General features: G+C 38.5%; 1 protein-coding gene across 2 annotated transcripts in view; it reads right to left on the minus strand.

Annotated features, from left to right (window-relative positions):
• Positions 1-4,704: 4,704 nt before the first annotated feature.
• The window catches only part of DBX2 (developing brain homeobox 2), a 34,350-nt gene continuing 14,428 nt past the window's right edge, over positions 4,705-24,626 (minus strand). The window contains exons 2-4 of one of the 2 annotated variants that reach the window (XM_049882894.1): positions 22,535-22,630; positions 13,104-13,291; positions 4,705-6,108 (exon numbers count right to left, since the gene is read on the minus strand). In XM_049882894.1, the coding sequence (XP_049738851.1) occupies positions 5,779-6,108; positions 13,104-13,291; positions 22,535-22,630 (614 nt within the window). In that variant the 3' untranslated portion in view covers positions 4,705-5,778. The remainder of the gene's footprint in view (positions 6,109-13,103; positions 13,292-22,534; positions 22,631-24,626) is intronic. The other variant, XM_049882895.1, reaches the window with a different exon arrangement.

The following is a 24,626-nucleotide window of genomic DNA, read 5'->3' on the forward strand; positions in this document are numbered from 1 at the left end:
AAAAAAAAAAAAACAGTAGGATAGGTTGGATATACACTATGATCCAAATTTGTTTGGACACGCATACATATACATTTACATAAATACAAAAATGACTGCAAATTTTTCACAAAAAAAGCTAAGTTGACTATCTCCAGATGTTAGAGCTTCACATGAATGTTACTTTGTTATCCATATTGTCAAGTATTTTTCTTTACAATGAGCATGTATTATTTTTATAACCAAAAATAATAATGTAATAGAATCTAATAACTGGAAGCTAAGAACCATCTTTGTGGTGCTAGTGCTATGATTTTAGGGTAGTTGCTTATTTCAGAAATAGTTTGTCACAGATGCAGACTAATTCTGCTTTTCTTCCCTACGTATTCGTGAATATTGGTCATTCTGATTTCCCCTCACTTGCATTACTTGTTTTTCCTTTTCTCTGCCCACCATCCCCATGGATATAGGTTGGTCTCAGGCTACACAATTAGAAAGAAAAAATAGAGACCAGGGTACACTACTAACAAAAGAAAGCTACTGAATTTTTCACTTGGACTCTGACTCCTTTTTGGCCACTGTGGCCTGAATGGAGGAGGGCTAGCTTAGAAGGCCGACAATCTGCAGAGCGGACTGTATTTTTCCGAATAATGGAGTAACTCAATAACCCACTAACTGTAAATGGAAAGGTGGGATTTTCTGAGAATGTCAAATAATTGTTTTTTAGCCCAGATTCATTGGATCCAGTCACAGGCAGCATGGAATATTTAAAAAGTTGCTAGACAATAAGACTAGATTATAAGCTGCTTGAGGGCAAGGACCATGCTCTCCCTCATATTTCTTTACATAGAGCCTAAAAGACAGTGCCTCACACTTAGTACCCAACACGTGGAAATATAAAGAGGAAAGAAGTTGTGGATTTCAGATCACTGCACATGTGATTTCTAATAGTCTAAATCAAAACTGTGGCATACCAAGAGACAGAAAGGGCTACATAAATCATAGGCTGCATCAGCCTGAGACCAGAAGAACTAGATGGTGCCCACCTACAACGGATGACTGCCCTGACAAGGAACACAACAGAGAATTTCTGATGGAGCAGGAGTGTAGTGGGATGCAGATCTCAAATTCTCATAGAAAGACCAGGCTTAATGGTCTGACTGAGACTAGAAGGACCCCAGAGGTCATGGTCTCCAGACCTTCTGTTAGCCCAAGACTGGAACAGTTCCCAAAGCCAACTCTTCAGAGAGGGACTTGGCTGGACTCTAAGACAGAAAATGATACTGGTGAGGAGTGAGCTTCTTGGCTCAAGTAGACACATGAGACTATGTGGGCAGCTCCTGTCTGGAGGGGTGATGAGAAGGCGGAGGGGGACAGAAGCTGGCTGAATCGACACAGGAATACAGGATGGAGAGGAGTATGCTGTCTCATTAGGGAGAACAAATAGGAGTATATGTTGTTGTTGTTAGGTGCCGTGGAGTTGGTTCTGATTCCTAGTGACCCTATGCACAACAGAACGAAACACCGCCTGGTCCTGAGCCATCCTTACAATCATTATTATGCTTGAGCTCATTGTTGCAGCCACTGTGTCAATCCACTTCATTGAGGGTCTTCCTCTCTTCCTCTGACCCTGTACTCTACCAAGCATGACGTCCTTCTCCAGGGACTGATCCCTCCTGACAACATGTCCAAAATAAGACACAGTCTCACCATCCTTGCCTCTAAGGAGCATTCTGGCTGTACTTCTTCTAAGACAGATTTGTTCATTCTTTTGGCAGTCCATGGTGTATTCAATATTCTTCACCAACACAATTCACAGGCGTCAATTCTTCTTCGGTCTTCCTTATTCATTGCCCAGCTTTCACATGCATATGACGCGATTGGAAATACCATGGCTTGGATCAGGCGCACCTTTGTCTTCAAGGTGACATCTTTGCTCTTCAACACTTTAAAGAGGTCCTTTACAGCAGATTTACTTAGGAGTATATAGCAAGGAATATATAAATTTTTGTATGAGAAACTGACTTAATTTGTAAACTTTCATTTAAAGCACAATAAAAAAATGGAGGGGGGAGGAAAAAACTATGGCATATGCTTCATTATATGTAAAGGCCAACTGGGCCTGATGAAATCACTGGTCATCAAAGGACTGAGTCATAGAGTATGATGGGGAGTATGTGGCTTTTAATGGCATGCATCAGAAAAAGTGTAAATGAGGGCAGAAAGGACACATGTAGTTTCAGCAAACATATTTATGATTTTATATTTGAAAAGTGAAAAAAAAAATCTGTGTATCAGTTATCCTCAGGGAAGGGGTAGAATGTTGAAGGAACATGTATGGAGTGCATAACCAAATCTGGGCATAGGTCCAAAACTCAAAGTATGACATGTTCACATGTATGGATTTTTAAAGTTTGAGAAAAGCACTGCACTAAATAACTGGGTTTCTCATTAAAACCTTATTTATTACTAAGAAAATAAAGCTACCCATTGGACATTGATGGTCATGGCCTTCACTGTCTCCAGATCCAATGATCATCTATAAGCTGCTTATATACTTCCAACCCTGAACATTTACATTTATAAAAGCTTACGAGATGATGTTTGCATGTATTTCTTCTCATCAGCTTAAGATTCATTTGACAATGTCTTCTAAAAAATTTAAGATTTCTTCTGCCTCCAGGCATCTATGGTCTTAGTGCTTATTAGATCATTATTAGTCTGGAAAGCAGACAATAAATACACTAATACAATGTGAGCACGTGGCAAAAGAAGTCTGTATGTGGATAAGAGAGAAAAATACAGAAGTAAGTACATTAAGGGTGGAGGGGTGGTTGGCAGAGCAGAAGTTAAAAGGGAAAGGAGATGCTTTATCTGTTAGGATAATGGGGCTCAGCAGCTCTCTCCATTAAGTCAGGTGAGTGAAGCAATGTAAAGGCACACTAGGTATGTGTGTGCACTATGTGTGTGTGTTTGTTTTTCCTAAGTACAGGCAGTCCCCGGGTTATGAACATCCAACTTACGCACAACCTGCAGTTACCAACCAAACCCTGTAAAGCCTATTTCATTAAAAATTTGAGGTACATACAATGGTTCATAATAACAGGTGCTACTTTGCAACACACATCAAAACATTATTATTACTGAATTATTATGTTAAAGATGTTTTAGTGTACCTGGAAGTTTTTCTTTAATGTTTTTTATGCATAGGAGGGTACACTATACAGTATATACCAAGACATACATTTGACTTAACATTAGATATGAACTGTACACCTAGCTGTTCTGACTTACAAACTCAACTTAAAGGCAGACTTAGAAACGGAACTCATTCATAATCTGGGGACTACCTGTACCATTAATATATTTGCCCCAAGTGTACTTTTCCTAAGGCTTAATACATCCCCAGAGAAAGCCCATTAAAAGATTGATTTGTATATTTGAACATCACCCCAGTGTTGCAGACAGAAGCCAGACAGAATGGTCTCTTTTAGGAAATTGGAGTTCCAGGGTGAAATCTTAGGGGATGATCACTTTGGCCCCAAGTAGTCCACTTCTAAAACCTGATTAATTCAGTGGATATGACATAGGTTTCTCTCACTTGATTTTCAAGTTAGTCTCAAGAAAAAAATGACTATATATACGTATTTTATTATTTTTGGCGGCATGTGATAAAAGAATACATTTCCATTTCACACACTTCATAGGACTATTCTCTATAGAGTCTTTATGGCTAAAAGTTTTTGCAATTCCTTACTTTCCCTGAACTTCACAATCAAATCTAGTAGAGAATACTGAAGAAAAAACCATTTATCAAGAGAGACTTATACAATGTGCTTCTGAATTTGTTTAATAAATCTCACTGCAATTCCCAAAATACATCTTTTACAACACATCCCATAGCTGGGTAGAATACAATTTCACAATGGTATGCACTCCACATGGTTGGTTTGAAGAACTGAAACTGACTGCCAGGGTCTAAATCTCATTTATTAATCTCATGCCCTTGGTCAATTGCTCTACCCATACTCTGCCTTAGTTCCCTTGTCTGGTTAACAGGAATCATGATATTAATAGTGCCTACACCTCATAGGGTTATTGCCATGAGAATTAAATGAGTTAATCCACCCTAAAGGCTAAGTACACTCTCTAGGATGTAGAAGGCACCCAATAAATGTAAACGAGGTTAATAATATGTAAAGAAACCGTATCTTAAATCACTTTAAGACAGGCTTTAAAATCCCTCCCCAAACTGCCCACTATGAGGCACTGAGACAATCCTCTCAGATGACCTTTAAGTAAAAAAAAATCTTGTGATAAAAGACACAGGCTACACATAAATGGCTACACATAGGCAGGTTCAAATACGACTCGTACAAAATAACTCCTTGCTGTTGATTAAAACCGTTATCTTCTGAACTACTACCTTTTCTAAACACTCAACTTTCAAAATCTATAGCTAAAAAGGTAAGCAAATTAGAAGCCACCATCAAGACTAAGCTTTCTCACTAACAAAATGCTACATAAGGAACTTCTAATAAGGTTTCTTGTCCACAGGTTAATAATAACCTAATTTAAAACCACATCATTTCTTTCTTCTGCTTCATATCCTTCAAAGTGATATACAATTTCTTCTTGGACCTAGAATAGAAGTTTCTGGATGAACTAAGCAAATTGTTACCAGAAATGCAATTTTATAATAATACAATTTTTCAGAGTAGCCAGAAAGCATAGAACATCTGTGTAGCGTTTGTTAATATATAACAATAACCTAATATATATAGCGTATGCCACCTAAGTGGAAAAATGAGTCTACCATGAGAAGTGCAAACAAAAATCGCTACAGATTTCATCAGTATTACGTTCTGAAGTCTAGTTGGGAACATTTTAAAGAGGGTGGTATCACAGCTCCCTTTAGTCTAGGCTGGAGGTCACAAACTGCCTGGCATAGATGCTTTGCTTGGCCAACACAGTATTTTAAACATTACTAAACTCAAATATCTTTAGGTGAACCATGCCCTCTATTTACCTGACAGGCCCATAAAGGCACTGTATTTTGTAAACCCTGGTCTCCTTTCGGATAAGAAATGCAAAAGGTAATCACGAGTTAAGAAGGAACCTCATTTGCTGATGCCTGATAAAGTCCAAGGATTTGAAAATGAAGGGCATTAATAACTACATTTGGAAATTCTTCTAATTTGCTAGTTGGGTAAATTTTAAATATATGCTTTCAATGTATTCAATGTAGCTCACTTGGTTAAGATTGCTGAGCAGAGTTACTACAATTAATTTACAGCTGGATACCAAAAGAAATCAAAGACTAGAGAAATTTAAACATGTTGTGGTATCAAAGTTTGGGCTACAATCCAAATTTTATATTACTTTCAAAAAATAACATTCAGTCAATGGTTTCTTTTTCTTCATATAAAAGGGAGTGGATTTGCCTCGATGCAATATTGAAGAAAGAACTAGTTCCTACGATTTTATTTTAATGAATATTTATATATATATACACACAGAGACACAGAGATATACACATACTCAGAGCAGGGACTGAGCCAACCATTGCTCTTTTCAGTTCCATCATGCTTCCTGGGAGAGTCTATTCTACTTGGGAACTAAGCCTGAGTCTAGGGACAAATGAGAGGACCCTGGAGCGAGTTTCCTAAAGCATTAGTTCATGCATCATTCCAAGGGTGTTAGGTTTTAAGCGTTGATGAGGCACAATCTAGCTGGCTTTAGAGTCCAAACATTATTAGTTAAATGTTCTTTTAAATTAACAAGGAGGACTGCTTCCATTCAGATGGCTGTAGTAAGTACACCCTTGTCTCCTGCTTCTTCAGAACACAAATACAAGGCACCTTGCAGTGAATTTGCTTCCAGGAGTGGTGCCCCTGAACTCTCCTGAATCAGTCTTTCTGAAGGTTCTGGCGAATTCTCCCTCCATCTTGGACTTGAGTGTTGTTGGGAGATTTCCCATATTGATGGACATGGAGAAGGGAAACCCAGAGCAGATCTTGAGAGGGGATCTTCCTGAAGGCCTACTTCTTGGATACACCTGTTGGAAAGCACCTCCTTTTCTTTGGAATTTCGCCATTTCATCCTTCTGTTCTGAAACCAAATTTTCACCTATTGATAAAATAATTGGACAAAATGACCACTTATTAAAGATTATTTCACTTCATCATTTTAAACTAACTTCCTTTATAATCCTTTCTAAAGAATGCTTTATTATAAAAGCCAACTGACACAGTTCAGGTGGTTTTTTACGTGGGTTCCTTTTAAAAAACTGAGAAATCACTTTAATGGCCCCATAAACATGTCTGAAGCAAAATGACTGAGATAAATTGGCTACATCCTGTAAGTCTGACATCTTTCAAAACTGATTTCACCCTCTTAGATATTTTAAAGCATCACTTAGTCTGTGCTAAATTAATTACTCAAAGGAAATATATTGACTAGTAAGAGAATCTGAGTGTTTCTTATGTGTCAGGCATTGGGCCATGTACTTTACATGAATTGTATATCTGGATCCTCACAATGACTGTACGAGTCCCCATTTCACATTTGAGGAAACTGAGGCTCAGAGAGGTTAACCAGCCCAAGGTGACACAGAGAGTAAAATGGAAGCATTGAGACTAGAATCCACGACTATCCAATCCCAGTGCCCAGATTCTTATAAACATTCAGGCTTTATCGGGAGCTTTTGTGGAAAACATTTTATAATGCTTTGATAAATTGCAGGCTTTATACAGTTTCCAAATCTGTATTACTCCTAGGATTTATCAAATTCCAAGAACTGGGCTCAGTAAATAACAACTGATTGTAATTAAGCTGGAAGTGCTTATGATCCCAAAAATCCAGTGCTTATGATGGTGGTTCCTAATTTGAATCATACCTTCCCCTTGCCCCATCCTGGCATTTATCCACTGTGTAGTCAACTGTGCTTGAGAAGAAAACTTCACAATTGGTTTACTGACACCTTAAAAGCCAATCACATCATTTTCCTGTGCATTACATGGCATCCTTACACCAAAAACTTAGTAAATTTCTATTTTTAAAACAAAACCTGAACCACATTTACCTGAAACCCATTGCTGTTGAGTCGATTCTGACTCATAGTGACCCTAGAGGACAGAGTAGAACTGCCCCATAGAATTCCCAAGGAGCACCTGGTGGATTCTAACTGCCGACCTTTTAGTTAGCAGCCAAACACTTAACCATTGCACCACTCGTAAAAACCAAACCAAACCCATTGCTGCTGAGTCGATTCTGACTCATAGCCACCCTAGAGTACAGAGTAGAACTGCCCCATAGAGTTCCCAGGGAGCACCTGGTAGATTCGAACTGCCAACCTTTTGGTTAGCAGCCATAGCGCTTAACCACTACACCACCAGGGTTTCCCATTTTTACCTAGCGAGACGATAATATTGAAGTATAAAGTATATTAACCAAATATTTTTCCCAATAAAGGAAAAAATTCTGAGGTAGTTTTTCCCAATTGGCAAAACAATTTCTTCATTCTTTCAACTCGATTGGCAATGTTCACAATGGCTACAAAAGAAATATACCCCAGGCAATTGAGTCCTAAAGACTGCTGTCTCAGTTACAATCCTGTGATTATGGCTTTTCATAAGGAAAAGATTAATGTGTACATACCAAAGCCTTCGGTTCTACTCCTGAACATTTCTTATTTGCACTGGGTACTGACTCCTAGGAAGTGTGCCAAAGATTTCTAACGGGTTTTCACTAAGACAGTTAATTGTTCCCATTAGTGGTTCTTGTCTTTCTCTCATATTCAGTATTTTCTTCTCCCCTTAGTTTTTCCATATATTCAGAAATCTTTGTTGAGTGACGCGGCATGAAAAAAAAAAATCAAGAAAGGAGCTTCCTCACAATCAATGGTGTTGGGCTAAATGCATATGTTTAGGAAAAAATAAAAGTTCTACCTCCCAACAAATACAAACACAAATTCCACATAGGTTAAAGAACATAAAAACAAAACTATCAAAATTCTAGAAGAAAATATGAGGTTATCTGTAAAGTCTTGGGGAGATGAATGTGTTTTTAAGCATGGCATGAAACTCTGAGACCATAAAGGAAAAGATACACCAATCTGACTACATAAAAATCAGAAATTTCTGTATAATCAAAGACATCACGAACACATGAAAAAAAACCCAACAAAGCTGGAGAGGTTTTTCACAACATCTGTAACAGGAAAATGTTAATAGCTATAATGTTCCAAATATTTTGATTAACAGCCAAAATAATTTCCACATGTCAATAAAAAGATTAAAAATTGTACAACAGTGAAGTGGCCAATTCCAAGAGTATAAGTGGCCAGTATAACAATGAAAAGATGCTCGCATTAACAATACGTTGCCGTCGAGTCAATTCTGACTCACAGTGACCCTATAGGACAGAGTAGAACTGCCCTGCATAGGGTTTCCAAGGAGCACCTGGTAGATCTGAATTGCTGACCTTTTGGTTAGCAGGTGTAGCTCTTAACCACTATGCTACCAGGGTTTCCAAAAGATGCTCAGGATCTGGTAATTTGGAAAATTCAAATAAAAAAACAGCAAACGTCATTGTCCATGAGATTGGATACATTTTTTCAATGGAAAACAGCAATTTGCAAAAAAGGAGTGTTTGTTAATAATACTATTTGATATAATTCAGTATGTAATTTGATACAATACTGTATTTGCAAAGGAAATTTTTAATCTATTACAATTTAAAATGCACATAAGCTTTAGCACATAAATCCCACTTCTAGTTCCCAATCTTATCGAAATATTTTTAAGGTGCATAAAGATAAGCAATAGTGCAAATTAAAGTTAACTTAAACTTGAAGATGACTAAAGAATTATGATATATCCATGTGAAAGTTTATTAAGAGACAGTTGCTAAAAAAAAAAAAAAAGGGATAAATCTCTATGTACTAACACGGAAGGATGTCCATTAATGAATGGAAAAAAAAAAGTACAAAACAACATGCATTGTTATCAGTACTGTTCATAACAGCCTAAAACTGGAAACAATCCAAATATCCACCATTAAGAAGAATGGATTAATCGTGGTATATATATGGCTGCTAACCAAAAGGTCAACAGTCTGAAACCACCAGCCGCTGCTTGGAAACCCTATAGGGCAGTTCTATTCTGTCCTACAGAGTCGCTGTAAGTCGGAATCAACTCAGCAGCAACGGGTTTGGATTTTTTGGCATCACGTAGGGGGATACGACACAGCAATGAATTCAAATGAGCTATCTGCTACACACAACAAATGAATGAATCTCACAAACATAACGTTAAACGAAAGAAGCCCTTTATAGAAGAATATGTACCGAATAATTCTATTTATATAAAGTCTAAAAGCAGGCAAACTAGTTTATGCTGTTAGAAGTAAGGATGGTGGATACTTAAGGAAGGTGTCAGTATGATGGGGACTGAACATGCAGGGGTTTCCAGCCCAGTGGTAATGTTCTACTTCTTGATCTGTGTGCTGGGTATACAGGTGATTTGTATTGTACTTTAGTTAAAAGTTAACATATGAACAGTACAAGCCCATTTTTACTTAAAAACACATATAGTGGAGCCCTGGTGGTACAGTGGTTAAGAGCTTGGCTGCTAACCAAAATGTCGACAGTTCAGATCCACAGTCACTCCTTGGAAACCTACGGGACAGCTCTACTCTGTCCTATAGGGTTGCTAGACATCAGAATCGACTAGTCAGTAACAGGTTTTGTTTGTGTGTGTGTGTGTATACAATTCTGTGTCTCGTCTTCCTCATTTATAAAATTGTTAGTTGCCATCAAGTTGATTCCAACTCACAGTGACCCCATGTGTACAGAGCAGAACTGCTCCACAGGGTTTTCAAGGCTGTCACCTTTTGGAAGCAGATCGCCAGGTCTATTTGTAAATCAGGGATGAAGAAAGTACCTACCTGATAGGCTCATTGTAGGAATTAAGTGACTTACCAAATGTAAGGGCACATAGTAGCCATTATGCAGTATTTGTGTTATTAAATGTTTGTGCACATACAAAAAAAAAAAAAAGTTGCTGTTGAGTCAATTCTGGCTCATGGCAATCCCATGTGTATCAGAGTAGAACTGTGCCCCAATGGGGTTTTCAATGGCGGATCTTTAAGAAGTAGATCGCCAGGCCTTTCTTCCAAGGACTCTAAGTGGACTCGAACCACCAACCTTTCAGTTAACACCCAAGCATGTTAACCATTTGCACTACCCAGGGACTCCTGGGTATACATACACAATACCCCTATATACTTAATTTAAAAGTAATACATGATATGTCTATAAATTCAAATCAGAGAGCCTACAGTTGGGTTGGATTGGAAGGGGAAGTAGATGAGTTTCCATTTTTAACTTTACCTATTTCCTTTTTGTTTGAATTTACCATAGCTTCATTCTGTTATACACAGGATTGCTATGAGTTTGCAAATGACTTGAGGGCACCTAACAATAACAACATACCATGTATTGTGTAATTAGATATATACACAATTATGAAAATGTTAAATTACTTCTGAGATTTTCCCAACAAATTCAATAAGATAAAAAGTATTCATTCCTGAGGCACCTGAATTTTAAAAACAACATAATCAACTTTGTAAAACTACTTGCCGGTGCATAAGCACTGGAAGATAACATGCAGAAAGGGAAATAATAGGTATTTTGGGGGTGGCAAGATTATGGCCGTCCCCCATCAATATTTTACTATGGTTGTTTCACTACCTTTTCAACAGATAACTTTTAAAGAACACAGTATATTCTACTGGAGCTCTGGTGGTGCAGTGGTTAAAGTGCTTGGCTGCTAACCCAAAGGCCTGCGGTTCAACCTTAGCTGCAACTCTGCGAGAAAAAGATGTGGCAGTCTGCTTCCATAAAAATTTACAGCCTTTGAAACCAGATGGGGCAGTTCTACTCTGTCACTATGAGTCGGAATCGACTCGACAGCAGTGTGTTTGGTTTGGGTTGGTATATTCTACCCGAGATTTTCACACTTTTTCAGAGCACTGTCAAATCTAACAGAGGCACTTTCCACCTTTCTTTTAACACCTACTTCAAGTTCTAAGGAAACCCTGGTGGCGCAGTGGTTAAGTGCTATGGCTACTAACCAAAGGATGGGCAGTTCGAATCTGCCAGGTACTCCTTGGAAACTCTATGGGGCAATTCTGCCCTGTCCTATAGGGACACTATGAGTCGGAATCGACTCGACGGCACTGGGTTTGGTTTTTGGTTTTCAAGTTCTAACTCAACCAGATGCTCCCCGGTCTACTGAGCCGGTGCATTTTCTCCTGACTATGGAAATCTTTTCCAGTGAGATGCAGGCCAAGCCTACTGAGCCCTCGTGTGGTCCTCACTCAGGCCCAACAGCTCCTCTGAGGGCCAAACAGTCCATCACTAAACTTAACAGGAGTATATATACCAGTCATAGAGCTATCCTTTACAGAGATGGGCAGTAACATAAGGCTCCAGAGAGATGCATATCTTTGAGGATCTAGCTCCCCTAAAAAAACTAGTTGGCAGTAAATGTAACCTACCAGGTGATGCCCCCTGTATTATTATCTCACACTGTTATCTAATTTTTCATGAGCTTCTGCTTTGTTTTCCCAATTGTGTATATAAGTTCCTGGGGTACAAGAAATACAGCTTCATCAGTACTTATCCACAATCTCTCTAACTGCCTGTGCAGCACAGGGTCTTACACAAAGTAGACCATCAAGGTATAGCTAATGAGTCATCTATTATATACAAAAAATTGTTCTGTGACATAGACAGAATATCTGTATTTGTCCCCATTTTGTGAGAAACTGAGGCACAACTGACTTGATTAAGGTTATGGTCTCATAAGTTAGGAGCTCAGCTGGTAACCAAAAGGTCAGCAGTTCAAATCCACCATCCACTTCTTGGAAACCCTATGGGGCAGTTGTACTCTGTCCTACAGGGTTGCCATGAGTCGGAATCAATTTGATGACAATGGGTTTTTGGTAAAGTGAACACGAGGGAACCCAGATGGCAAGCAAAGAACCTGCTGCATTTCAGCTGCCACTGAGCCCCTTGCCCAGGTACCCCTGTGCAGTGGACACTCCGTTTAATCTCTAGGTTAAATGGAAAAAAACTCCAGAGTCAGGTTGCCTGGGTTGGGAGCCTACCTCCAAAGCAGCTTCATTATGTGACATGAACCTATGTCTACTTCTCTACATTTCTTCATCTAGAAAACTGGGGTGATTACCGTGCTAATTTTATATGGTGACTATAAGAATTAAATAGGAAAATGCCAGTGCTTTGCAGTGTTAACTGTTATAATAGGCCAGTCTTTAAAGGAGTATTCTGCACTCCCCCAAAGTCCAAAAAGTTTCACTGAAACTTATATGAAACATCAACATACAATGACGGTTCATGAAGTTTGCAAATATGAAATTATTTGATGGCCAAAAAAAAAGAAAACCATTGCTGTTAAGTCAATTCCAACTTATGGGAGCCCTGGTGGCACACCGGTTAAGGGCACAGCTACTAACTGAAAGGTCAGCAGTTTAAACCTGCCAAGCGCTCTAGGGGAGAAGATGTGGCAGTCTGCTTCCATTAAGATTACAGCCTTGGAAGCCCTATGGGGCAGTTCTACTCTGTCCTATAGGGTTGCTATGAGTTGCATGAGTACTTGACTGTACTTGATATAAACCCAAAGCAGAAAATAATGAAGCCCATTAAGAGGTATTTATGAGTCATGAGTTTATGCTTTCATTTTTGGATTGGAAATGAAGAGAAAGACAAGAAAATTGGTTCCTGCTTTTGTAAGGCATTATTAAGCCTGTTTCTCTGAGTGCAAACAATCTAATGATGTAAATGCCATGTGCTTTAGCATTTCTCCTCATTTGGAATGAATTAAACAGCCCAATGGCAAAAAGCTAGGCATATCACCAAATGGACCTATTTCCAAATAGGAATTTTGATGTGTATTTCCACCCACTAAAAATGATGAAAATTCATTGCAATATCACCTGAGGGTCCAGCACCATGCCCAGGACATTAAATATTTGCCAAATGAGCGTAGTTCATTGTACTCCTTCAGAAATCGGGAGCATAGCCTGCTCGTTAGTACCTGTGATTCCTTTAGTCCCAAATTGATGGCAAGTTTCTTTCGGTCTGTTTTGCTTATATATTTCTGCTTCTGAAACATTTTCTCCAGGGCCTTTCTCTGGTCCTCAGAAAAGACTGCTCTTCTTAAAATGCCCCTCCGAGCTTTGGAATTAGAGTCCTGTGTCAAGAGAGGCAATACACTGTCTTCTCCTGGAGGGAAAAAAACAAAGAGACACAAAGCCCAGTTATCAGCTTTAGAGAGGAGAAGTTGTCTATCTTTCCCAGGATAGCATCCTCTTACTCTGTACATGGACCCATTATCTCTTATCTGAACTCTGCATACTCAGAGCAATTCTTTTTAACCTCTTGGGCTCCACTGAGAATCTGGTAAAAGCTCTTTGTTTTTAGGGGGTCTCTCTCCTGTGCCTAAATTGCTTCTTTACTCAGGTATGAATGATCAAGATGGGAAGGAAGAAATATTTATAAACATAGCTGGGTGCCCTTTCTGTGATGACAGACTTCTGTACTCTGTCCTGGTTTGGTCCATGAGCCTCAACTATTACATACTATTTCTTATACAGCCTGTAACCATGTCCTCAAATACCAGAGCGGCCTTTTCGCTTGCTGTTTGGATTCTGACATTCTTAATTTATAAATGTATCTGACCTGCCATCATCCAACTGCCTAAGTATAAAAAATCGGGGGGTGGGGGGTGGGGGGTGGGAAGAGAACCCTTGAACGTCCAAAGGTAAAGAAATGCATAGGTAAATTGTTATATCCAGTCAACGAAATTTCAAAGAACAATTAAAGATGAGTAGTACTACGAAGGTCAGGCAGCTGCACAGAAAATACTTACGCTGTAATTTTTTAAAGCATGATATATAAGATACATACCATGCTTACGACTAAGCAAAAATGCTGAGAAAAAAAGACTGAAAAGGCAAAAAGAAACACTAAGATAGGCTATCGTTATAGCATTAGAAGGAGCCCTGGTGGTACGATGCTTAGCTGCTAACAGTTATAACCACTCAATGGGAGAAAAGACCTGGTGATCTGCTCTCATTAAGATCATGGCCTAGGAAACCCTATGAGGCAGTTCTACTTTGTCATATAGGGGCACCATCAGTTGGAATAGACTTGACGGCACACAACAACATAGAATTACAAATAATTTCTCTCCACTGTCTATGTTTTAAGTCTGGTTCTATTTTCTAATAAAAACAAATATTTTAGCAACCTTTTTGGAAATAAACTAGCAGTGGACTGAGTTTGTGAGTTTTGGCTAAGGGATGATCAGAGATGAATACAATCCATCCTGAAGGTGCTCAGAGCTGACAGGGCAAGGCTTTTTAAGAATACAAACAGTCACAATCAGCAGAACACAGCCAGAAGGCGTTTATACCCAGTTAAGAAGCCATGGAGTCTGGGGGGCAACACAGTAGGCCCTAAGAAAGAGAAGCAGCTAAAAGAATGCAGTTCCTCTTTGTGGCAGCCTAGAAAAAGGCAGGCAGAGCAGAGGGACTGACATTCACAGGCCCACGTAGCAGGATGAAGACAAGTGTGAAACATGGTGAATCTAGGTGGCTCACTATGGTATGTCCAGATTGTGGGGTATGAGCAGGAAGATTGCAAGAGATCAGCTGGGAAGGTAGACTAAGGCCAGTGGAAACTGAAACAGTGTGAGGTTGTTAACTGCCACAGTGGGAATTCCTTTGAGATGCTCCTGACTAACCTAGCATTTTAGAAAGGAAAATATTTTCTGAGTTAATAAAACATTTTTTATCAATATAAACAAAACCAAACTCATTGCCATCAAGTCGACTCCGACCCAAAGCGACCCTATAGGATTCTAAAACAAATTTATGGACCTATAAATCTAGGCCCCCCCAAAAAATCTACATATATCTTTTTCTTTTAAATAGAAGTTTTATAAGCAGGTTTCATGATTCTGACCTTTTTAGCCCCTTCTTCATCAAGATCTACGCATTAAAATAAAACAATGGGGAAATAAAACACATTTAAATGTCCCTAAAATTTGAAATAGAAAGCAATACGTTTTCTTAACGAGTTATTTTTAAGTAAAGAGAAAAAGGATTCCCATTAATCTACAAATAAATTGCTCTCTCCAATGTGGCATATACTAACATTTTGTAGGTCATGGACCAAATTAAACCTCGATCTCTAAAGTAGATACATGAAATGATTGTGAGGGTCAATGTGTTAACTCCTGTGTCTGGCCCTCAGGTTCCAGTTTCCTACATTAAACCTGAGTTCAACCAAAAGACAAGCAAAAAATATGACAAACATTGGCTGCTGTCGAGTCAATTCTGACTCATGGCAACTCCATGTGTGCAGAGAGTAGAACTGCTCCGTAAGGTTTTCACAGCTGTGCCCTTTTAGAAGCAGATACTCAGGCCTGTCTTCCGAGGCACCTCTGCGTGGGTTTGAACTGTCGTAAAGAATATCAAATTCTTCTATTCTTTGCTAATTGTCTAGTTTTTCTTAGCACTGCTCTCAATATACAAACCTTGCTTGTTTTCATAAAATGACCTACCTCAAGTTCCTATAAGAAGCACATTACAATGCTGCTATTTCTACCATGAATGTTTCTCCCCATGTCCTGCCGATGGGTCTTTTTAGGGCTATCCCTGGATCTACCCATGAAACACACAGATGAACTTACACCCTTTTTTAAACCTTCTAAGCCTATGAATAGGAGCCCTGGAGGTGCAGTCGTTAAGAGCTTGGCTGATAACCAAAAGGGTGCAGTTCAAATCCACCGGCCACTCTTTGGAAACCCTATGGGGCGGCTCCTACTCTGTCCTAAAGGGTCACTATGAGTCAGCATTGATTCCATGGCAACGGGTACGGGTAAGCCTATGAATAAGTGCTCAGATCCCCACAAAATGAATATACGGACTTTGAGAACTTGTTAGTGACTCAAAAATGTCTCAGAAGCTACTGAACAGCATCAAACATCTCTCAAACTATGCTGAAGTTCATGACAAATGTCTCATTTGTATGGAAATGCCCAGGTGACTGACATACATACATAAAAACAAACATAAAATACTCAGAGTTTAAGGCAGGTAGCAGAAAAGAAGCTTTACAAGCTGAGGCCACCAATTCAAGGTGCTACAGGCTCTAGCAATTTGGAGATGCCTGATTATTACTTTATAACGCACTGGGTTTTTTTGGGTAATGCAGCTTCCATATACACTGGGGGTCAGCATGTGCTGATTTATGTTCAAGTACATACAAAATCTCATGTAATCTTTTCAATAATCCTCAGAGGTAGATAGATATCATCTTCATTTTCCATAAGAAAAAAAACTGAGGTTCCAAAAAGTTGAGTAGTAGAATTAAGGCCAATGCCCTTTAAAATTACTTCAAAGATTGTCTAAGTTATAAGTGGGCAGGGAAGGAGGCGGCTAAAGAGTCATATTAAAATGGCCGAATGACCTGAGACAGAAAGTATTTAAAAGGCGTGTATCCTTGGATCCTGAGATGCTTTCCAAGCCCCATCCCCAGAGAATGGGCCAATAACTAATGTTACTAACAGAGGTGTGCTGTATATAAATGATATCATTAGAAAGGTGGGCAGGAGGTAGTTAGGGGAAATAGAGAAACGCTGCATTACATAAACTACTGGCATCATCTGCCTCTCACTATTGCCTCCACCTCCAGAAAACATGATGACAGGGTACTGCTATTTACAGCAGCCAGAAAGCCTGAGAGGACAAAGAGGGAGCCTGATGGAATCACAGCCCAAGAGCAAACAGCCACAGCTCCGTCCTGTCTTGATACCACTGCAGTCCTGCAGAATCCAGTTCCATGAACAGTATGGCATTAATTTCTGGGATATTTAGACTCATTCTGACCCATTTCAGTCTCTGGATCATTGATCTCATTCTGGGGGGCTTCCTCTGTCCCATGTCTTTTTCACCTGATTGCTTCAGAAAGCTCTGGAAAGGCCATTCATACCCCAGTGCTGCCCTTTGCTCCATGGGGGCCTCTGGACCCCATGGGGTACAAACCCTGCTGTTTCCTGTTCCAGCCTTTACTTCCAATTTGGCCTACCCGACGATCACAGCAAAGTAGTGCTATATATGCATGCCACTTCTAATCGGCCATGTTCCTGAAGGTTTTATTTCTTAGTTTATATGATCTTTCTGTATTAAAAACTAATTCATAGCCCAATATCCTTCTGATTTTGTAAGCTAGTTTACAACAAAAGTCCATGAAGCACCACTGAATCTGGACCACTCAAGGCCTTTAGTGAAAAATATACAAGATTATTTCAGGAGAATTTAAGAATTTAAGCTGGAGTTACCAACAAAGCTTCCAGAAACAATTTTTTTTGCCCTTTTATATAGATTCAATAGCTTCTCAGAGATAGAAGAGACCAGAGGTCATCCGTTTAGTTCAGGCCTGTCCAACAGGCCAATTAAGATGCCACCAGCCTCCATAACTATTTCCTCAAACGTAAGTTACTTCAAACCTTGAGTCTGGGTCTCTCCTTCTTCAAGTGAGCTTTCCACAAAATGTGGGATGGTTTTTTCTGTGTGCTCCTTTTCTTTGGCAACAGCACTCCCAACGGCTGCGACTTCCCTATCTCCTATCTTTCAGGGACTCCTCAATTTCTCTTACACGAAGAGCTTTCTTATCCTTATTTTCAAGTTTGGGGATGTAACACGCGCGCGCGTGTGTGTGCGTGCGCATGTGTGTGTGCGTGCGCATGTGAGAATGCCCGTGTGTTTATATGTATTTACATACTTTCTGTGGACTTCAGATTTAGAGAGAGAAGATGTAGCATTTGCCTGTCCTGTCCTAATTTAAACTAAAAGTCTACCCTCCAATCTCTATGTAATCTATAATATTTGGGAACGCAATAATATTTCATTATCATACAACTAGATTTGCTACAAATTTTTCCCTGATACTGAGCCCAAATTTAACTTCCCTTAAACTCCACTCCTTGGTCCTAAATCTACACTTTATATCTAAATTGCATACAACGTACGGTTTTTTGAAGGTAACTCTCATCTTCTCTTTTCTCCTCTCCAGGCCAAATATACTCAATTTCATTCAAACATTCCTTACCAATCACACAGTTCTTTCACCTTAATAGTTGCCTCCTACCTCCTGACCTGGTTTCTGTATTCTAGTTTGTACAATGTGCCCTTAAAAGTGTGCCTCCAGGATGCAATAGGTGTAGACAATCTGGCCATTAGAGTCTGATAGGACTATGATCTCCCTTATTCTGGATATTCTATTTCTAAAGAGCAATCCAATATCCCCACATCACTCGGTAGACACATAGTGAGCTGCTAGTACATCCCTTCCCTACTGTGTTACAGTAAGCCAATTCTCCCCTATTCCGTACTCACGCACTTGGGTTTGGAAACCTTAAGTCAGGATGTTGTAAGCAGCCCTATTAGATTTCATGTTATGTTGAGATAAGAGTTGTAGACAAGCTCAAGGACGAGCATCCTATATCATAAGCAGTTCCCCCAACTGCTTCTGAACATTTGGGGAGAAACGGGACTCTATTCCAGGACCCCCACTCAAATACTTTCACTGCCTCTCTAGAACTGCTGAATAGAGCCATCAACTCGGAAAATCTATTGTCTTTGAGTCTCTGACTCCTTTAAACATTCTTCCTGGTTGACTGACTGTCATTTATCTATGGAACACCCCCGTCTTCACTATTGAGAAGTCAGGGCCTATAATCAACTTACCGCATAAACTTATGTTTTAGACAATCAGGCTTTTTTCTCTATTAAAACAAAATGCTGCATCTCTCTGAAGATCTTAGTGATCTTACAGTGTAAGAAGATCTTACAGTTTCTTAAAGGAAACTCTGCTGCAGCCTTTTGAGAACTTCTATGCCTCGGTCAGTTTCCTCAGCCCTCTCCTCACTCCAGCTGAGAGCCGTAAATGAGAACATAGCCAGGTCAGGTGGTAAGAATATTAATCAAAGCAATACCCATCTCTGACAATGAAACTAAGAGGACCCACCTACATTCACAACCATAAAATTAATGCCCCTTCCCTGTTGCCTTCAACAAAAACCCTCAGTTCAAACTTGGAGAGTATATTACGTCTTTTTAAGCTTTAACAAGAAAGAGAAGATAGTAAAATGGTCTCAAAATTTTCCTGGCTCAGATTTTTATAACGCAGCTCCAAATTTAAGCTTTGTCTTTTAAAGCGCAAAATTTTCTCAAAAGGTCAGATTTGAGTTGAGTATTCAAAGACAAAATGAAATAATTTATCTGATTGATTAATTCAATTAGCCAGTCTACATAATTAAGACTCCTCCACTTTTTCAGGTTTTTTTTTTTTTTAAGGTCATTATCTGCATAATTTCCACAACTTTCCATTTCATTTTAGCGAACGAGAAATACGTTATTTTGAAAAGAACCTCATGGATGTAATATCAAAGGTTTTCCATACACTGATTTGGGGGAAGGAGGGAACTTTTACCACTGCCTTTTCATTTTTCCCCACTACGGGTTGTGCTTAAATAGCCTATTAAACTATTTACTGTGTGTGAGAAGGGCACTCTGTGAATGATTGTTTCCATATTGCAACAATGAGTCAATCATAAATCTAAGAAGCTAACAAGAAAAACTAAATCAATGCTAAACAAATGAAGCATGCTAAGAGAGCCAAAATGGTATTTCACTCGCATAGATACAGATGTGTTGATCCGGTCCTTCTCTTTCAGAAAGAGTGAAGCCAATATTCAGAAACAACGATGAGGGCCATTGACTTCATCGGTTATTAAAAATTTTGCTATAAAACTTAATTTTGGCTGTTTTAGCTGAAACTTAAAACAAGTTTACTTGGACAGTTCATTTTCCTTCTTTTGTATAATGGAAAAAATTTTAAATGCTCGGGCGTAAGAATCGTTCTTATAAAAATGAAGAAAACTAGTAAACACCTTAAATAAAAAGGTGCAGAGGCAAGCTTTATTAACTGCTCCTAGGTATCATGGTAATTTATGTAAAATCTTTATTGACAGCATAATTCCACCATTTCATTATTATGTGCTGCCAACAGGAATGAAAAGTGTAAACAAACAAAATAAGATATTCATTTTCAAGTTGTAACTAATAATATGAGACACCACAGTTTATTAAATACACCATTTCTAAACTGTTTTAAAATGCAAACATTAGAAACGGAGACAAACCAAGCGCAATATTGTCTATCCTTCATCTGAGAGCTGTGATTTTCAGCTTGTACATTTTATTTTAAAAAATAAATAAATATATGGAGAATTTTATGAGCCTCTAGAGGTAGACACCACAATTTATAACATTAAGCAAAAGACACAAAGCATGAAGGCCTGAGAAGCAGATGGAGGAAAATGAGACCTGCTTAAGGTAATTTTTCAAGCACCTGAAAATATAAAGTTATCTAGCAAGTGTCTTTAGAATTACTTTTAAAAACTTTTACGTCCTGTTTATTAAAATGGCCCAAGAATTAGTATATTTTATAGCTTAATGATGCTTAAAACACCCCTATAAATACATACACAGACACATGACTGTCCACCTGTTACACGGAATTTTTTTTGCCATTTCTACACACCTGAACTGCATCACCAGAGGTTTTTGAAAGTAAAAGAGCAGTATCACATCAGGGTGAAGTACCTAAAACTAAGCGTGGAACCTCCTTTAACCTCTACCCCTAAAATACAATTAAAAAAACACCAAAGATTTAATTCTACACAGATGCCACTGTGATATGGTATCAGATACATGGGTTTTAAGACCTTATTCCAGAAATCTTTTCCTGATAACCCCAATGTTTGGTGATAAATGTCTCCTTAATTTGCACAACAGATTTCAATTGCCCTCACAGGAGACCACCTTGAAGGAGCGAGTAAAAGGTTTAGTCATGGTTTCTATTTTTCTATTTGAATTCAAGACATTCTACTTAAATGGACAATTAATAGGTCATTTCCAAAATAGTAGTGTATCAGTCCTGGTTAATAAACAATCCTCACAGTTGATAATGGGCCCTACGTATTCAGCAAGTCCCTGTATACACTCAACTCAGCCACTAAATCCCTTTTCAGGTGGACAGGGTTATATGGGAAGATGAGCTAGAACGAGTCTATAAAAGTCAGTTTCATTCACTGCTTTATTTTTCAGTCAAGTGCTTTCAATGGTGTCCAGAAATTCACTTGGAATGTGAGACAGGAGAAAAGACTGACACAGAGAGCCTTGCTTTATGACTGTACAAAAGGGCAACTGACCCTTACCCAAGGCTTTTCCATGTGAAATGGTTCCTAAAGTTCATCTGCACAGTGAAAAATCGTGGTGAGGTCGCGTGTGGATGAGTCAAGTGAAAGTGACGATTGGTCACGGCTCTGTCATCCTTTGTGACTTGGCCCCAGCCATGTGAAGCGCTCTGTGGGAAAGTATCAGCCCCCTAAAGAGATGCTCAGAAGCTCGCAGCTCATTAAACAGCCAGCATTTGCTGCCTCACTTGTCAGGAATCATTCTGTCGAGCAACTGCTCCCCTGAAACATTCATAAAATACAGGCACAGAGGCAACAGGGACCTGAATTCAACCATGATAGAGCTCGGTACTTTAGAGCGGCTCAACTCCTACTTTGCTTTTCACCTAACAGAGCTGTTAACCTGAATAAATGCTTTCTCTTGGGCAGTGGAAATAAATGCACCCTGTGTTGGACTTCTTTATCATAAACTCAAACTCTCTCCCTAAATTTTCTTATTTGACCTAGAAATCTCAAAACCAAGGTGAATTTTACTTACTTTAGTTCATTTTTTTTTTCCTTTGTGTGTGTGGGCGGGGGGAGCTGCACACACACTGCAGATTTTTGAAAATCCGTCATTCTTACCCCATCCCAGAAACTATTACAACTTTGCTTTTATAACGTCTGGAGAAAAGTTCCTCTTGAAAATATTTCTTAAGGCTGAACAGCTCTGGTTGGTTTTCTTCAAGGCGATAAAGAGGAGGGTTTTATCTCTTTTTAAAATCTTGACAATTTTAAATAATTTTCTGTAGATACCTAGTCACTTTCTATGTCTTATTTTAAGCTGACTGGAAATTTTACACAGCACAATTTCTTTAGCCTTTCCTTCCTTTTGTTTTTCTTCTTTAAACAAGTACTGCTACACATTTCAAAAAAAGCCAAACGGGTCCCTCAGGGATCTTTTATATCAAATAGAAAACAAGTAGCTTTCCTTGGTGTGTCAGCCTGGATTTCAATGCCATGAGACACAGTGCGCAATTGCTCAGTGTGCTGGGGTTTGATAAATCTCTGAAAACCTCCTGAATAGGATTGCCGTGATTTTTAGTGAGGAATTAGCTCCTTGCCATTGCATTACCAATTAGTTTTCCAGAGCACATTAAATCCTGCTGCTTTGGTTTACAGAATAACTGAGGCATTGCTGATGAAGCATAAAAACTTACTTGGAAAAGCAGTGGGGGACGCAGGGCGTCGACAGGACCCACCACAGCACTCTGAGTAGAAGGGCGAGGAGCTCAGGAAAAAGGGTTTGGAAGGCGCTGCGGAAAAAGCATTGATCTCATTGATTATCCATTTCTTTTGGACAATTTTCAAAGCTCCAGTTTCCTAAAAGCCAGTGAGCAAAAGTACTTCATTTTCTCTGAGTCTGAGTTAATTAGTTAGGTACCACTTTTACTGAAATTAAAATCATTTTCAAGTAGCCTTGATCTGTCAAAGAACTTACCAAATCATTCTACCAAGGTTTGGAAGATGTGGTGGAAAGGCTCAAATAAATTATCAAATACCCAACTTAATAGTGAATTTTCAGTGAGGTTATAACCATAAGTATGAACTATTCCTTTATTTAAAATCTTGATCAGCACTGTTCAATAGTACTGTCTTCAAGGACAGAAATGTTCCGTATCTGCACTGTCCACTATGGGCTCCATTAGCCACATGTGGCTCCTGAGCACTTGAAATGTGGCTAGTGCAACTGTGTGGCTGAATTTTTAATTTAAATAGACACCTATGGCCAGGGACTAGCATACTAAATAGTAAGCTCTAATTATTATACTTACCAAGAAACAATCTAAATGTTATATATGCTCGTTTCATTTTTTAAAGAGATTATATCACTGTACTGTTTATTTTCAGAAAGTTACTTTAAAATATAGTAAGCTGAATTCCAGAGGTGGTAATAGTTTTTACTGAGAACTCCCTAACAAAAAATGGCATTTTGCAAACACGTTTCTGATTCTCTTTAATGTTTAAGTATTTGAGAACAGTAATAACATTCAATCTCAAGAGAAATCCAGTTAATCTGAAAGCATTTTTGTTTATAGTATAGGGAGTTGCCACATGATTCTGTTCTGTTCATTTTATTAAAATGCGCTATTAATAAAATTTTCAATTTATATACATGGAATGGTTATCACTACTGTTATAAATGCAGTAAGTGAAATCTGAAACTCCTTTCCTCAGAAGATGAAATAGAGTATGAAGGATAGCACAGAACACTTAACAGTTTCCTTTATTGAGTGGTTACTATATGCCAGGCTTTGGTTAAATGCCTTAAATATACCATGTTCTTTAATACAATAGGTTTAATACAATATAAATATCAGTTGAGATTTCCTGAAGCTGAGCACTATCAAAACATACCCAGCAGAGTGCCTGGTACATTCTCAGTAGTCAATCCATTTTCAGTAAATGAATAAATGATCTGCAAAACCAAGAAACAGGAAACTTCTACTGCTCTTCTTAAGTATGAAGATCAGGAATTAACCCCTTCCCTAACACCCCCCCCCAACACGTACCCTGTAATATGGTATTTTCTAGAACAGATGGCCTTGAAATCTTGAGCATGACTTGAAAATGTTTTTTGCTACTCTTTCTTTAGAGTCATGTGGCAACTTTTCTTTTTAGTCACATAAAATGAACACTGTTTTGATATGACTACATACCTTGTTCAAGAACACAGTAATTTCAGGCTTGTATATCCATCAACTAATAAGCATGTGTTCATTTTCATCAATGTCTTTAAAGGGTATACCAAAATAAGTATACTGCCCCAGAAGAATTTTATAGTATCTCAGGGTCATAATGCCTTAAAATTGAAAATTAATTATCAATGCAGTTTTCTTCCTATACCAAATGAAAAGTTGTCAGTGTTAATGTTTTCTATTTTTTAATAACTGGATTTTCAAAAAGGGTCTGTTTTAAAAATATGACAACCAAGCAGAGGTATGAAAAGAAGACTCACTTTTGGGTTCAACAACTTCTATAATAATTTTTCAGAAAGTTTAATTGCTACCTTAAGTTGTTCTAACAGTGTCTATAAAAAAAATCATAAAAATGATAAATCGTTCCATTTTTAGTTAACATCTTAAATAAAATTTACAGGAATACGGCATTGTTTAGTCAGATTATATTTTCCATTATTTCTATGGATATATGAAGAATTTTGAAAAATGAAAAACATATTTCTAAGCATAAAGGTTGCTTCATTATGTTTATTCTCAAGCATTTCTGTTAAGTAACTTATTTCACACCAAA

This window comes from Elephas maximus, chromosome 4 (genome assembly GCF_024166365.1).
Source record: "Elephas maximus indicus isolate mEleMax1 chromosome 4, mEleMax1 primary haplotype, whole genome shotgun sequence".
Taxonomy (NCBI): Eukaryota; Metazoa; Chordata; class Mammalia; order Proboscidea; family Elephantidae; genus Elephas; species Elephas maximus.